Below are 15,707 nucleotides of genomic sequence, written 5' to 3'. Positions count from 1 at the left end.
AACTAGGTTTTCAGTGCAGTACGTGTAGCACAATATATTTAAGTAGGCTTATCAAGCATCAGCGATTTAAGATTCCATATTAAAAACTCGAGATATACATTTTTAGCCTACACTTAGGTGCATTTTTTTCAGATTTTTTTCTTAATTATTATGCCAGTATTGGGCTGATAAACATTTATATGCATTATGTTATAGTTTGCCATATATTTTTATATTTGAATGAGATAAAACAAATTTTGGGTACACAGTTTACATGACAGACACTGTGCCCACGTAATAATATATTTTTTCCTCTTGACATCAGTAGACAAACAACAATTAGTCGAAATCCACCGTCTGGCATTTAATAACGACCGGTCTAAACCCACTGCATAGTCTTTATTTTGCCCTCGGGAATTACAAAAAAATATATTTATATTACATAAAATTAAATGCGTTTATATATATAAAAAAAAAAAAAATGAAAATCTTCAGCTCGAAATAATTGAGTGATAAGGCTGTAGGGTCAACATCTCTCTTACGCAATAACGTTTTCGTGTCACGTAAAAATACAAACAAGAAATTAAAAATTAAAAAAATACATTTTCTGGCACAAACATCACAGTAAAACAAACATGTGTACTAAAATCATCAGTCGAAAATTTAATTCCAATATCACTCGACAGTCATATTATTATCACAAATATTCGAGTGTTTAAAATATAAGAGATTATATTTTTGAAATGTGTATGTGAAGGAGAAAAAAATTACCGACTTAAAATACGAGCTCCCGTGTTAATATAAAAATGTAGTATTCATGTTTAACACACTACAGAACTGAATTAATGAATGCTCCTTGAAAATAACCGTAATTTAAAAATACATGCAATTTTTTTTTCACATGAGAAAATCTCTACAAGACCAATGAAATAAGAACCGTGCAGGGTTTATGTTTAATGCACTTATAAAAATTGAAAAAATCACATAACATTTAATCGTGTTCTCGGTAGAAATAATATAATATTATAAACGCGCGGACCTGCAGCCAGCTATAACATTCGAACGACCTTCTCTTTTTATAACAATATTATATAGCCGCCATCGCCTATAAAAATGTCTTCACATTCGGCGTACGTAAACAAATAACGGATATTATATACATATATAATATATGTACTTTTAAAATTGTTTATTATAATATTATATAATATAATATAATGATGTATATGCTGCTTTGTCGGGCCGATAGCGATAATATCATACACGTGTGGGCGACCCCAAGCTCTTCGATATAGCATATTATATTATATACATATTTATATACACAGTGAATGTTCACGGATAGACGGTAGTAAAATACGAGCATATTTATTATATTAACGTGTATAATAATAATATATGTGCGTTGGCTCCTCCAGAGCACTACGCCAATTACCATAAACACACATAAGTCTGTCTCTGCTCGATGACAGTGTGTTCTCCGAAGACGTTTATATGCACTTTCCGTGTTCGCAAATTAGAAAAGCGGATATTATACGGTAAATGCTGCGAGTATAAAATGTTAGTAAGTTTCGACGGTGTTAGCAAATAAAAACCATGTTTGCGTCACGGCAACAGGCGAACGCGCGCGACTGGCATTCGAGTTATTTCATTAAAATAAAATATATCATAATATTATTATATAGGTACCTACCTATTATTAAAGTGTACCAATACATCTATGGTATTATTATATTTCATTAGATTCGACAAACAATTATAATATGATTCTAGCAGACACCGTTTCAAAGAAGATATCACTACCACCGCACGTCTTAGCGATTTATTAGAAAATACTTGTGTGGTTAAAAATAATAATAATAATAATAATAATAGATGGCTATCAAATATGATTCATCGTAGAACATTCCACGTGGACAACTGTTCAATATAAATATAAATATAATACTTATACCACAATTTTCCTTCATACATTCATTTTTTATTTTTCAAACAGTATTATTCAATCTATATTTTGAAACAATTTGACCGTCAACTTAAGCATTAACATTTTTTTTCCTGACTCCTCGATAGATATTATGGCACATTCAAAGGGTACCTAAATAATATCAATTTACTAATTATATTCTACTATTTTTAAATACCTAATCGGCTAAAAGACTTCATAAAAAATAATCATGTTATGCAGGGAAATAAATAAATAAAAATAAAACAGATGAACAGGGTGATAGTTTTTAAAAAAATGTTAATAAGTGCAGTCGGTATGTCTGTGTACGTTTTTGAACGCTTGTCGTGCAATGAAGCATTATATTATAATGTCGGTTAGTAATGCATGTTCTTTTTAAGTATTTTAAACACATTTTCACACCTAGGCCCCTTTGATTTTTTTCTACATCCCGTCCCTAAGTTATATTTTTGAAATGGAACAATAGGAGTTCGACGAGTGCCTGGCACGCCCCTCGTTTATTATGTCCTATTCTTTTAGAAAGGGGAAATATTTTTCGCACTTCATCTCTTGCTGACAAGCGATTAACGAGTTACTAGCAAAACATGCATGTACAAGTGAAGAATTTTGGTTGTATTTGTATACAATAAAAGTACTTTGGTTTATTTATTTTTTTGTTTTGTTTTACTATATACAAAGAATTCATGGCTCCTGGATGGCACAGCTGAAGAAGGGGAAAGACGATGGTGTAGTAGAAAAAACGACCGAAAATAATCGACCGTCAGGCGGGTTTTGGCGCAGTTACAAGAAAAAAAAAACGACAGTAAAACGAATAATAATATGTTCGATTAAAGGGAATTCTTTACCCAACTTCGGCCGTAAGATACACAAATGTCGTTCTATACATTTATGGATAAAAATCGTTCACCATAATGATAATATAAGGAAAAAGCGTTTAATTATTATAAAAATTCATTGAAAATTCAAATTCAATTTCTAATAAAAATTAAAATATTATACGTTATCAATCCGTTATAAGAATTATCAATACTAGTATGGAATTTAAATCATCTATCTTGGGTTCTAATACAATATTAATAATTTAATATTATCATGAGAATACGTATTATGTTTACCTATATATTGTACCTACTTAAGTCAAAATCACATTATTAAACGATGCTTATATGTTGTAAGTACATCGAATAAATAGTTTAACGTAACAATATAAAATAATATTAAAGTAATAAATATATACCACAGTATATTATCACAATATTATATTATCAACAAATTATCTCAACCTATAAATTAAATTTGAGTTTACTAATTCATTTTTATTTTTTATAAAGAATAATAATTATTATAAATATATTTTGCATTATAAGAGTGACGCAAATAATAAAATTATTCATTAAAGATAAATAAAAACAATGCCGTGAAAAATAAAATGTAGCCCAGAAAATGATTATAAATTAAATTTTGTACAAACCCAGTGTAATCAGTATGCTTTATTAAATATAATTCTACTGAACTGGTTCACCCACGTATAATAAATATATGTTGTTCAGTATTATAAACATGTGTACTTGTATATTTTATTTGTTTTACATTTATTAAATACACATTTTAAACTGTGATCTGTGAGTTAATAAACTGTTTTAAAATTAAGAGATTCAAAACGATATTACACGCAACTTTATATTTATTAAAAAAAAATATGGTATTTCATATAAATTAATTTTTTTTTCGTTTTTTCTGTGGCTGTACCGTCATTTGTGTAATATATTTGGACTTTATCATAACATTGAATCATACTGAAAATGTATAAACCAACTGAAACTTTTCGGAATGGTAATTTTAAAATGGAATTTGTATTGTAACCTTGAAAACTGTTTTTGGTCAAAACAAAATTGTAAAAGATGATTATGTTGATTCGTGAACAACTTTTGATCAAACTATATTACTCCTTATATTTTTAGTTCCCATATAAAATATGTTGTTAAAAAAAATTAAATGTATTTTACACTAAAATACGATTTGGGTTAGTGTTGTTTGTAAAATTGTAACGATTAAAACTTATAGCTTAGTTTAAAATACCTACTAAAAACATTTTTTTTAAAACAACCTATGGAATTTAAACGCAACGTCCCAGTCTATATAATATTATGTAGGTATATAAGTATAAAGGGATGTACATCGTTATTTGTTGTGTCATGTGGACATGTGGTTTTGAAGTGAACCTACCCACTGTATTAAGTCATTATGTGGTGTTTCTTCACCTGCCTGGTACAAACATTTTTTTCCACAACAAATATAATTTTAATCTGATTATGTCAGAGATTATTACAATAGGTACTCCCTTCTTTTTAGTAATTTCGTAAACAATTGCTACAATCTTTTAATAAAAAAACTAACACATTCCTACGGGGTACTATATTTTAAAAGTTGGTTATTATTTATTAGTAGGTAGGTATATTATTATGGTTATATTGTGCAAGAATATATTGTAATTTAAAGATTTATTTAATATTAATTCGGTATTCCTAAATTTAAAAATAGGAAGGTATTTAATTTAGACGAAAATTAATAACTAATTTAAAACAATTCGTATCGTTTATAATAATTAATAATAACATCGACTCAATTTATTCGTACATTGTAGGTATATAATATTAAATTAAAATGATATTGTTAAACGTAAAATTAATTTTTTTAATCAGTTGCGTTAAATGGTACTTTTAATTAAATAATTAAACAACTCAAACAATAGTTTACAGCCGTGTAATACGATATATTTATGATTGTATATTATACGATATTATACCGTATGCAGGTTTATTCGAGATATAAACATGGACACGTATTAGAAAACACTGCAGACAAAACCGTAGTACCTAACTGTTATATACATAATATTATATCGGTGCTGGGAAAAAAAGGAAGAATACACATTTTGAACTATAATACCATATTATAATATTTATATAATACTCAGCCGGGGAAAAACTCAGATTCCACTCAGAAATCTTCGGCACAGCCATCATCGTCTCCACACGACGTTTTGTAGGCACAATGCACGTATTTCTACCCCGCCGTGTGTATACCACGAAGTGTGCGGGGGTGCATCGACGAGGGGAACAAAAAAAATGTATCTTGCCCTCCGAGTGGTGAACATAATAATATTACCCCACACAATTTTCGAACTCGACTGGAAACGACGATATCGCGAGGAGAGACAACCGGTTTGCGCCGAGCATATACGCACAAAGCCATGTGTGTGTGTGTGTGTGTGCCCTAAGAGTAGTACTACTACAAAAATATTATATTCGCGGTTTCGACGACGACACGTCTCGAGATGTTTCTCGACACGGTGAGAGAGTGAGCATACGCTTAACCGTACCTGACCACGCTTTTACGACCTTTTTAGCACCTTTGCATGTACCTAATATAAATTTGAAAATAATCAGACTTGACTCACTTTTGTGGTGTCTGACGTGCCGTGGACGGACGCAACAGGGCTGTTCGAAGTACGCGGCGAAGAAATTGTCGACGACGGACTCGTGTTCGGCCGTCGACTGCGACGCAACGACCGAGCCGTTCGCGTCGTCGGTGGCCCACGACTTCGCGGTCGGTCCATGTTGGGCAAACAAAAGCGTAAACAGCAACAACCGGACGGCGGTCGCCATCCACCTTTTACGCATTTTCCCCGTCGACCGGGAATTTATAACAGTCAGCCCCCTCTTTTTCAAAATTTAAATTGTTTCGATAAATTTGTGACGAATGAACAACAACAACGGCGTAAACTCGAATCGCACACACCGCGAGTTTTTCCTCGAATAAAAATCTGTGGAAAATCCTACATCGGAAGGTCAATTCTTAATTTTTTTTCGACGTTTTCACTCGCACTACAAATCAATGAAATTGTACCGTCAAGTTCACACTAGGCCGAACGCTAGAAACGCACTGAACTCGCAAAACAGACACACGCGTGACACGACCGAACGATAAGACGACTGGAACCGGCGGCAATGACGGTAACGGAACGCGAAGGACGGTACGACAGCGCAACCGGACGCCGAATGGTCGAGGGTCGGTCGCGGTCTCCGGGCCGTAGCGTCGGCACGAGGAACGTTCGGCCGCGTTCGTTCGTCGTCGGCACCGGTCGGACTGTCGCCGTCGTACTCGCTGCACCGCGAAGAGGGTGCCTTAAGTATAATAATATTTTCTACTACCATGGTGTACCACCGGGGTAGTGTGTGTGCGTGCATCCGTGTTCGTATGTATGTGTTGCAATTGTTCGTCTTATATGGCGCAACCAGGTTATCGGTTAAAATTACCAAGTATACGTTCGTGTTCTATCCTAAGATTGAACATTCGCTGTTGTTGACTGTTATAGTGTTATCTATCAATTTCAATTATTTTTGAAATAATACATATTATATTATTAATATTCTAATCTTGGTGAATGTAATTCGAGTTTCATTTGTTTTGGCAACCATCACATTAATATTATTACCTACGTCGTAGATTATTATTTTATTGGGTATCTATTGGATAATTTTTCATCAGATGCTAGTAAATTCAATTAAAATCGTCTGTCACTAAGTTTCGTTGATTTTCATCTATTCATCATAACAGTAAAATACTAAATATATTTAAAGCCTTCAAGCCAACTCGTTTTTATTTTGATACAAAATTATGGTTTATTGCATAAAAAAAGTTTTGTAAATCTAAAGTTGTGTATTCTGACATAGATGCACCAACGATTTAAACGACTTTATGAAACATCTGGAGATTTCAGTAAGAAAGCATAAAAAATAGAAATCCATTAGCATCGATAATAGCAATTAAAAGTGTTTTAATTATATTTTCAATTACTAACAATATTTTTTAGAATTTTATTTAAATCTTTTGAATGAAACATTATTTAAATAGCACACACAAAGGTTCTTGTTTATAACATATGGATATATAAATAGATACTTTTAAGCCAGTGTACACTATCTGTTATATTCTAATATTCTAATGGTTTATCCTTTATAGGCGTGAGTTGTATGAATTGATAGCTGTTGTAGAGAAGAGTTATAAATTTTAAATTCTAAAGAATTCGAGTAATGATTCTGTAAGTATAGTTTAGTACACTCTATAGTAGTTGGTACACTTATAGTATTCAACAGTTCTTAAGGTATTTTTGGAATAAAGTCTAGTGGAATTTCTCTTGAAACTTTCTTAAGAGGGCACGAGTTTTGCCATTTTATCTCTTCCTTTAATCTCAAAAATATATTGTATGAATGGTAAAATTAATGTTGTCAAGAAAATTTAAATTATTCATTATATAGGATTCATTCATACTTTAAAATGATTTTCTATGGGTACTCATGGTGAGATTTTATGTATTTTATTTATTATCTAATATAAAAGAAAAGTATCATAAATAAATTAGTTTCAGCGTAGGTACTTTTAATATTTAAAAAAAAATAATTACCTATAGGTTCATATCAATAGATATGTTATAATTATAATTTTTAATTTTAATTACCAACTACATATATCGAAATAAATATAAAAATGGTCATGTTTATTTTTATACTTTATGAGCAATATTTAATCGATGGTTTAAATAATCTTTGATATTTCCCAGTAGACTTTTGAAGAACGTTCACGGTTGTTCTTGGCACAGAACTTCCACTAGAATGCTTTTTAGGAATTAATATTCGTTTAAAAATTGAACAGTGTATAATATTCTTTAATATTGTTTTCACAAAAATAACTTACCATGCAATATATAAACATTTAGAACATACATAAAAAAATATAAATATTAAACATTAATTAAATTAAATTTATAATTTATTTGTTTTGAGTTTTAAGTATAATTTTGTTTCGTCAAATATATTTTAAGATTCCTATTAGTATACTTGTCAGTCATTGTCTTTAAATCCTTATATAGGTAAACGTATCAGTAGGAGTTAATTATATTTGTATTTTGTACCTACACATTTAATTGAACATAAGAAATACTTAAAAAACACTATAATGACGTATCTACGTCTGCCACGTCTGGACAATTATATTATGACCAACTGTTGTTGGCTTAGATATTTATCAACACGTCAATATAATATGCATAAGACCAGTATAATTTACCAATGCAAAAATAATAATTAATTATCTTCAACATTATTTTATATAATATGTATTTAATAAAATATTAGTTAAATTCCAGATAATAAAAAGATAATGTCACAATAACATAAGTAAATTTTTCACATAAAATGTAATTTAATTGTAGTTAGTTATAACTGAACTAAAGATAGTAAAATTAAATTAAAAATCTCCGTCTACAATTATTAAAATTTAACATTTAAAAGAATTATTTAAATATAATATTCGTATAATGACTAAATAATATTAACTTTGAATTTTAAGTATAGAAATTAGTTTTTATATTTTCTAAAATATATTTGTTGTAGTTTTTTTTTTTTTTTTTTTTTTTTTTTTTTTTATTATTAGCTTTTAGTCGGATACTATTCAGCTCAACAATTATACAAAATTTGTTGTAGTTATAGGTATAATACTATATAAGTACATATTATATGTGTTTAACTACCAAAAAATAAACCCCATGAATTGTGTCTTAAAAATCAATATATTTATTTAATACAAATATTAAATGATTTGCAAGTTGTGAAATATAGATTACAAATATATTAGTAGATATTAAATAGTGATAACCATATAGGACATCATATTATAATATGATATACTACTGCGATTGTTCAGTAGGTACTGAGTCACTGAGACGTTTCTCTATTGGGGGTATTTTTGATATATTATCCAACAGGTGTTTGTGTGTGAGGTACAAACTGGTGTCCTCTAGTGAAAAGTAGTAAGCTTTTAAAAGTTGTTCTCTAACCATTATTTTATTGTAAATATATTTAGTGTGTCGAGTATGTAAATAGGTCTTTGAAATTTATTTATAGTTATTAACAATAAATAATATCTAGTCAAACAAACCGAAATTACAAGACATTTTAGTTTGTCAGCTATTGCCACTCATTTTGTAACTTGGACAGAATTTCAATCGTTTATCACAATCATTTTAAATGTATTATCCGCTTTATGAGCACCCAATATGTTCGAGGGGACAGTTATTGTTGTCTCTTTCGTTCAATGGCCGTTAGTATAACATGGACCATGCTTTGAAAAAAGATTTCAAAAATGGCTATTTTTCTTGAACTTTATACGTCGGTTTATGGCTGGATAATGTTTAGAAAAAAAATGTTCTCGAATAACATGAGATAAATCCTCTAATTTGTATAGATATTCATCAGGACATGATTTTCAAACCGTCCGCAACCATAAACTGGTAGTTGTTCTGCATGTGATACGCGTACAGAGTTATTGTTTAGCAATACCCATGAAAACAACTGAAAAGTTCTGTAGACGACTGCCGCAATGTGTGTGTGTGTGCGCGCGTTGGAATAATAAAGTATATTACGCATCATGGATACCAATAAATGCAGCGTTACTGTAGAAATTACGTCTGAACAACTCAGATCGGGAGGGTGGTACCTATATGCGTATAGGTTAGTATACCTACTGTCTATCTGTTTTTGTTCCACCTCGCTACGACGATAATAATAATAATATGTACAGTTTTATCTGTCGGGCCCGTGTAAAACTTTCGAAATCGATGGCCGACACGACCGTTTCCAGCCTCATAATTCCACGTTCCTCTATATTACGTACAACTGCATAGTATCCCCCTGCAGCTCGCCCGCCGGTTTTTCCGTCCTCGCGGTACACACTCGTACCTATGCGGTGTGAGCGCAAACGTCCCGCGGTGACTCCGGGGCGAGCGCAGTTGTAAACTTTACGATTTATCCTGCACGAACGCCACTGTATATACGTCACACAACGTTACATATTATTATTATAATTTGCGTACCATACGCCTCTACCGCCGACGACTCTCTTATCCCGTAACGGTAATAATAATTCAAACGTCCGTTTCGCACCTTGCAGCTTTTGCGGCGGCAGCGCGCGTGTAACCTCGCGATAATTATCGTCTGCCGCTTTTCGCTCCATAGGGAGACCGCAAAACTCCTCGTGCGTGCGTGCGTGTGTGCGTGTGTGTGTGTGCGAGTGTGAGTGCGAGTGTGTGCCACGAACATATGCACGCGGACCCCCGTACCACCACATCCTCTTCGTCGTCACATCCTCGGACGGCTCTATAGACGACTCCCTCGGTTTTGGGCAGGTCGACCCATTAATCTTGTGGAATTTCACGGCACGTCATTCGCAGTGTATAATAATAGTAATAATAATAATAATAATAATATATCCGAGCCATGGCATTCCGATCGGCGAGCGTACATCTACATCCAAAACGTGTATCCGACTGGAGTCATTATTAGAGTTTTTGGGGTTTTTATTATGACCGCACTCGACGTACGCATATGTGCTGCGGTCGGCTACTATTTAACGTGGCCCGTCGAAAACGGAAAATAAAAATAAATATACATTTAAAAAAAAAAGGACGTAAATTCACCGCTGAGTGGTTTAAACGCCATCACACTCGGCCGGACTTGGGCACAAAAATTTACGACCTGGAACCATCGCACTCATCTAGAGTGTGATAGATATCCACGGGTGGTGGATATACGATTTAGGGAAAAAAATTTTGACCGTAATAGGATATTATAGTGTTACGCCACCGGCAGATTTGTCTTGGTTGCAACAATAACGGTCTTTGGGAATGGACATAAATGCATTGAAAATGTATACAATCACCTCAGACAGTGACTCAGATAGCGTTATGGTACAAAGAACTTCAATTAATCTAATTAAAACCTAAATGTGCCGTTGTTAAAAATTGGCATATAGTACGGATTGTGTTATACATCCTAATGATGTTAATAGAAAGTTTAAAATGTTCTCCTCCTTCGTCTAATACAACTGTATAGTAAGTATTATTTCAAAAAAAATCTCATTCTTAAGGTCTACTTTTAACGATTGTATGAATATTTCGTATTATTAATTTCGATTATGTTTATAGTCAATCAACATTACAATGTAATGAATTACGTTATTTACATAACATTCTTATACAAGTGTTACAACCCAACCTATAGGTATATTAAAAAATATTATTTAAATCTTTGTGTAAGATTGTATATGCTTAATAATTTTAGTTATAATGTATAAGTAATTAATTCTATATTCGTGTCTTATTTTTTAAATTTTATTTAGCAGTTATTGTAATATAATATTGTTTTCTATAAAAGAGGTGTATCTACCAATTATTATTTATTAATATAAATCATTGAATGATAATTTAAAAATACGATGGCAATAAAGCATACGAATAATGGATATTTATAATTGTCTGTTGCTATACTGATTACTATTTGTCATAAGTATAAGACTAAAATTTTAAAATTAAAATTTCACAGACTTGGCAACAGAAATGATTTAAAATGAACACATCGGTAATACGGTTTAACGTTTATAGAATACGCGCCGGTGAACCAGAACAAGGGATTGTAAACGATTTCCGTCATACCAAACATTTCCGGACGAACTTTACAAAATAGGGTTGTGATTTCATTTTCGAATTTATCCTAATATTTTTTTTCATTCAATCAATATTATCAAAATAATAATAATAATAAAATATTTTAAGACAAGAGTTGAAAAATATAAGATTCTCATTCGATGGTTGAAGCCATGTCATAAATCGAATAAAATTTAACTATGCAGCCAATATTATTATGATATGTGTTGACCGTCAGTATAACAAGGAAATGATTCATTATGAGTGAAATATGCAGGGAGGTAGAGACCTTAAACATTTTTAAATAAAAATAGATGTTTTCACCTCCTCCTTTTTGTTTAATATTGGTCTGTTTCCAAAAAAAAAAAATGATACAACTACCCACATTTGATTTCTGTAAACGAGCCAAATTCAACGCAAATCATAAAATCAAATAAATCGAATTGAAATATTACATATTCCATACATATTGACATTTACTACGTTATTAAATATGTAACCTTGTCACTTATGCTGTATTTGTATCGGTATTATAAAGGTCCCATAAGATGACAACCCTACAAAGTCTAAAATAATCAAATTTCAAATTTCAAATAACACTGACTATTTAAATTGGACCAAATAATACAAATTGGTTGACTATGTGACCTTTGAATTTCTATTGTCTCGTATAATATAGTTTATGACATGTTTTTATTTTTATTTGATACAAATACAAGAAAATATTGTTTAATAAATAACAGACAAAAGAGGTCTTAACACGTTTTTTTGTATGGTGTTAATAATTTAGATGATTTACTTAATTAGCACTATAACTTTCACAAAAGAGCATTTTGGTTGAAATCCTTTTTTCTTTGTTTTGTTTTTTTGATTTCTCAGCAACTCGTAATATTATTTAATTAATATGTACCTACTCGTAATACCCACGGTTGATCTACTTGTAAAATGTACCACGAGTAATACATATTTTATAATCAAAAATATCCATCACGCGCTAAATGTACACGTATTATACGACTACTGATTTATGATGTACGTACCTATTTCAACAACCAAGCCTCTATTGTACAACTCACGGTTTATTTATTACACAGTCATTCATCGACAGTGTAGGTACCTACCTATATTATATTATAGTAAAACATTTTATACATTTTTTTTCAGACAGCGAAATTTATTTACCTGTGTGTTATTTATCCTAGTAAATAAATACAAATGACCTATATTATTACCTATACGCGTACTTAAGATTCATTCGCAAATATAGGTTTATAGACTATAGTGCACTATAAGTCTAAACAAACTGCGAGTAACCAAATTATATAGTTTGAGATTCTGAGCGAATCGAACGAGTTGTGTTGGTTGTACAATGAACCTTACTGTATTTTCCAATTTATATAATATTATACCTATTGTCTATGTATACGGTTTTGATAAGAGATGTACATCTCTATCGACTGGAAATTATCATCTAATGTGGGCATTAACTAATTTTTTTAATTTTTTTTAACTTGACTAGTTAATATAGTTAGTTAGTTTTCTAATTAACTCAATAACTTGACTATAGTTAAAGTTTATCCATCGAAACAACTTATATCTATCTGTTAATTTAAAAATAATGGTATGTTAAATTAAAATCATGTTTATTTTATTGACTATTGTAGTTAAAACTCATTAATTAATTATTTGTTGTTTAATAAATTACACTGCGCATACAGGGGTTTCAAGTAAAAATGAACAAAAACAATATATTCCTTGGTTTAGTAATTAAGTTCACATAAATGTGTATCTCATTGCCTAAACCACTTCAGCTAGATTAATAAAATGTTAAGTTGTTATTATAAAAAAAAAAAGTTACACAATCGCTATACATATGGCCCAGATAATAAATAAAAGAGCATTGACTATCTTCTTTTTTACTTAGTTACGTTAATATTTGTCTCTATAATATTAAATTTAAAGTTTTAGATTTAAATATATTAGTTGTTAACTACAAAGTTATAACTTAACGTGCTAAACGTTAACTTAACTTATAATTTTTTTTACTATAACTGTTCACCTTAGATTATTATTAATAACCATTATTCAATTTTCATAATACAATTTTTTTGTTTTGGCAGTAGCCAGTATTGTTAATTTTGTTCCTTTATTATATTTTAAATTATAACATAAAATCCTACCCAAATATGATTCTTGAATATTTTATTAGGTTTCACGTGAAGGTTTATACCAGGTCATCAGATAGAAATTTCAAAAGCATTGGCGAGAGAAACAAAGGATGATGAGTGAACCTTATACCGTCCAGACAACTTGAAGAGCTGTCTAAAGTGGTTCATAATGACGTCAGCTCAACCGCTTATTCTTGATTATGTATGTATGGGTGAATATATGAAAAACTTCATTCTCACATTTTATAGAGCCCAGCCGTTGACCTACATTGATGAGGATATGGGTAACCAAAAGGCGACTCCCGCGTGTTGAATGGAATGATTTTCAGCCGGATATAAAACTGTTTGTACAATATAAACTGGAGCCATGTTTCTGCAGGGTGCTCAGACATATCGGTAATAAAATCTCGTTTTTCTATCCCATTCGACGTCCGAGTCCAAAATGGAATTTTAATCGAGAATGTTTATGTGTACATTTATTTAATAATACATAGGAAACGAAAATATATATTCAAATTTATGTTTGATTTTTTTCCTGCATAAAATATTGTTATACATACCATTTTGAACTGCGCAGAAATCGCAATGGATTTTTTTAAACGATTTTTTTTTTATTTTTATTTAAAAATAAATATTTATTGTGACACTGTGATACTTTGAAAAGTACTATTTGGTCAATTATTTTTCGGTTCTACTAATATTGATTTAGTGTCGATTGATAATTATTGTAAAAAAGTTTTTTTTATATATTATTATGTTTTAAAATCCAATGTGTGTACTTAATGTTTATATTGTAACGAAGTATATTAATTTTTATTTTCAAAAATAATGTCCATTCAAATCAAGTTTATACTAAAAATGAATAGCAAAATGCATATATTATTATATTCTACATAATCTTACGGAATGTTTTATACTTTTGTAATATTTACATTATCGTAGAAATCAAGTCACTGTGTTAACATTAATTATGGATACTGGTTATTAAAATTTGTATTATTATTATTATTATTTTGTTCTCAGTAGAAATAAATTTACTCAGACTTCTCGCAAATTACACGATGGTGGTTAAGCATTTGGGTATGGCGACAAGTGACCATGCATGCAATATGCATGAGTTTATCGCGTGTTTCCATAGCTAGGCTGTGTTAAATGGAGGGTAAAGACATTGGGGACTATTATTATGTGTGTAGCTATTCGTACGAAAAAAAGTGCACGATGGTTTAGAGTAAGGAGGCAACCCTCCTTCTAGAAAAACACCTCCCTGCAGTATAGCCTAATACTGTCTCTTAAATCTCCGGACCAAACTTCCGATATCCGCCACGGGAGATTTCAATTTCAAATGCGTCCGAAATAGTCACCTGGATCTGTGTGCCCTCCCTTACGTCAGTAATCCCATGTCAAAGTTTGCTTTTCCTCCGTTCATTTTTTCCTCACTTACGGAATATTCTATTTGTACGCTTTGTATAGGTCTTACTGTATGCACATGTATGTGGATTATTTTGCAAAGAAATCCCTTAAAAATGAGGATTCCAGAAGTTTAAGTGATGGTCGGAAAAATACAGTCTGCAGACCAGCATTCGCTGCTTTTTGTTAGAAACAGTGTCTATGAATTGTGTATAAAAAATAACCACAAACTTTTGTAGAAACAAAACAAAGTTTTACAAAGGTGTATTATGCTTTTTTCTTTCATTACATTTTTTTATGATATTTCAAACGTACACATTTCTAATTTTTCTACACGGAACCATTTTTTTACTTATACTAATAGGTCACTTGTAAGGACTGTGTTGAAATAATGCCTTTAGTGTACTTCTCTTTAGTAAAATATATTGGTGTCGTGGTTAAATTAGACTGACAAACCTAATACTTTTGTTTCATTATGTTGATGAGTTGAAAACTGCAAACACGAATATAAACACAATAATATTATAATGTTTTTGTATGGATTATATCAAAAGTTATAAGTAAAACTTTATTCTGATCGACAAATTGTTGGCATATTTTACCTAATATTATGTTTAAGTGATAATTTAGAATGATTTTAATCAAC

General features: G+C 30.8%; 1 protein-coding gene across 4 annotated transcripts in view; it reads right to left on the bottom strand.

The window, feature by feature from the left end:
• Positions 1-15,707, bottom strand: part of LOC132941481 (semaphorin-2A-like) — a 383,061-nt gene that overhangs the window by 125,297 nt on the left and 242,057 nt on the right. For 2 of the 4 annotated variants that reach the window (XM_061009564.1, XM_061009565.1), the window contains exon 1: positions 5,406-6,016. The exons of the other annotated variants lie outside the window; for them this stretch is intronic. In XM_061009564.1, coding sequence (XP_060865547.1) covers positions 5,406-5,628 — 223 coding nt within the window. In that variant the 5' untranslated portion in view covers positions 5,629-6,016. Of the gene's footprint in view, positions 1-5,405; positions 6,017-15,707 lie in introns of those variants that run through there. 4 annotated transcript variants of the gene reach the window in all.

Source organism: Metopolophium dirhodum, chromosome 3 (genome assembly GCF_019925205.1).
Source record: "Metopolophium dirhodum isolate CAU chromosome 3, ASM1992520v1, whole genome shotgun sequence".
NCBI classification, from domain to species: Eukaryota; Metazoa; Arthropoda; class Insecta; order Hemiptera; family Aphididae; genus Metopolophium; species Metopolophium dirhodum.
The sequence above is the reverse complement of the archived record's forward strand: the minus strand, read 5'-3'. Positions and strand labels throughout refer to the sequence as shown.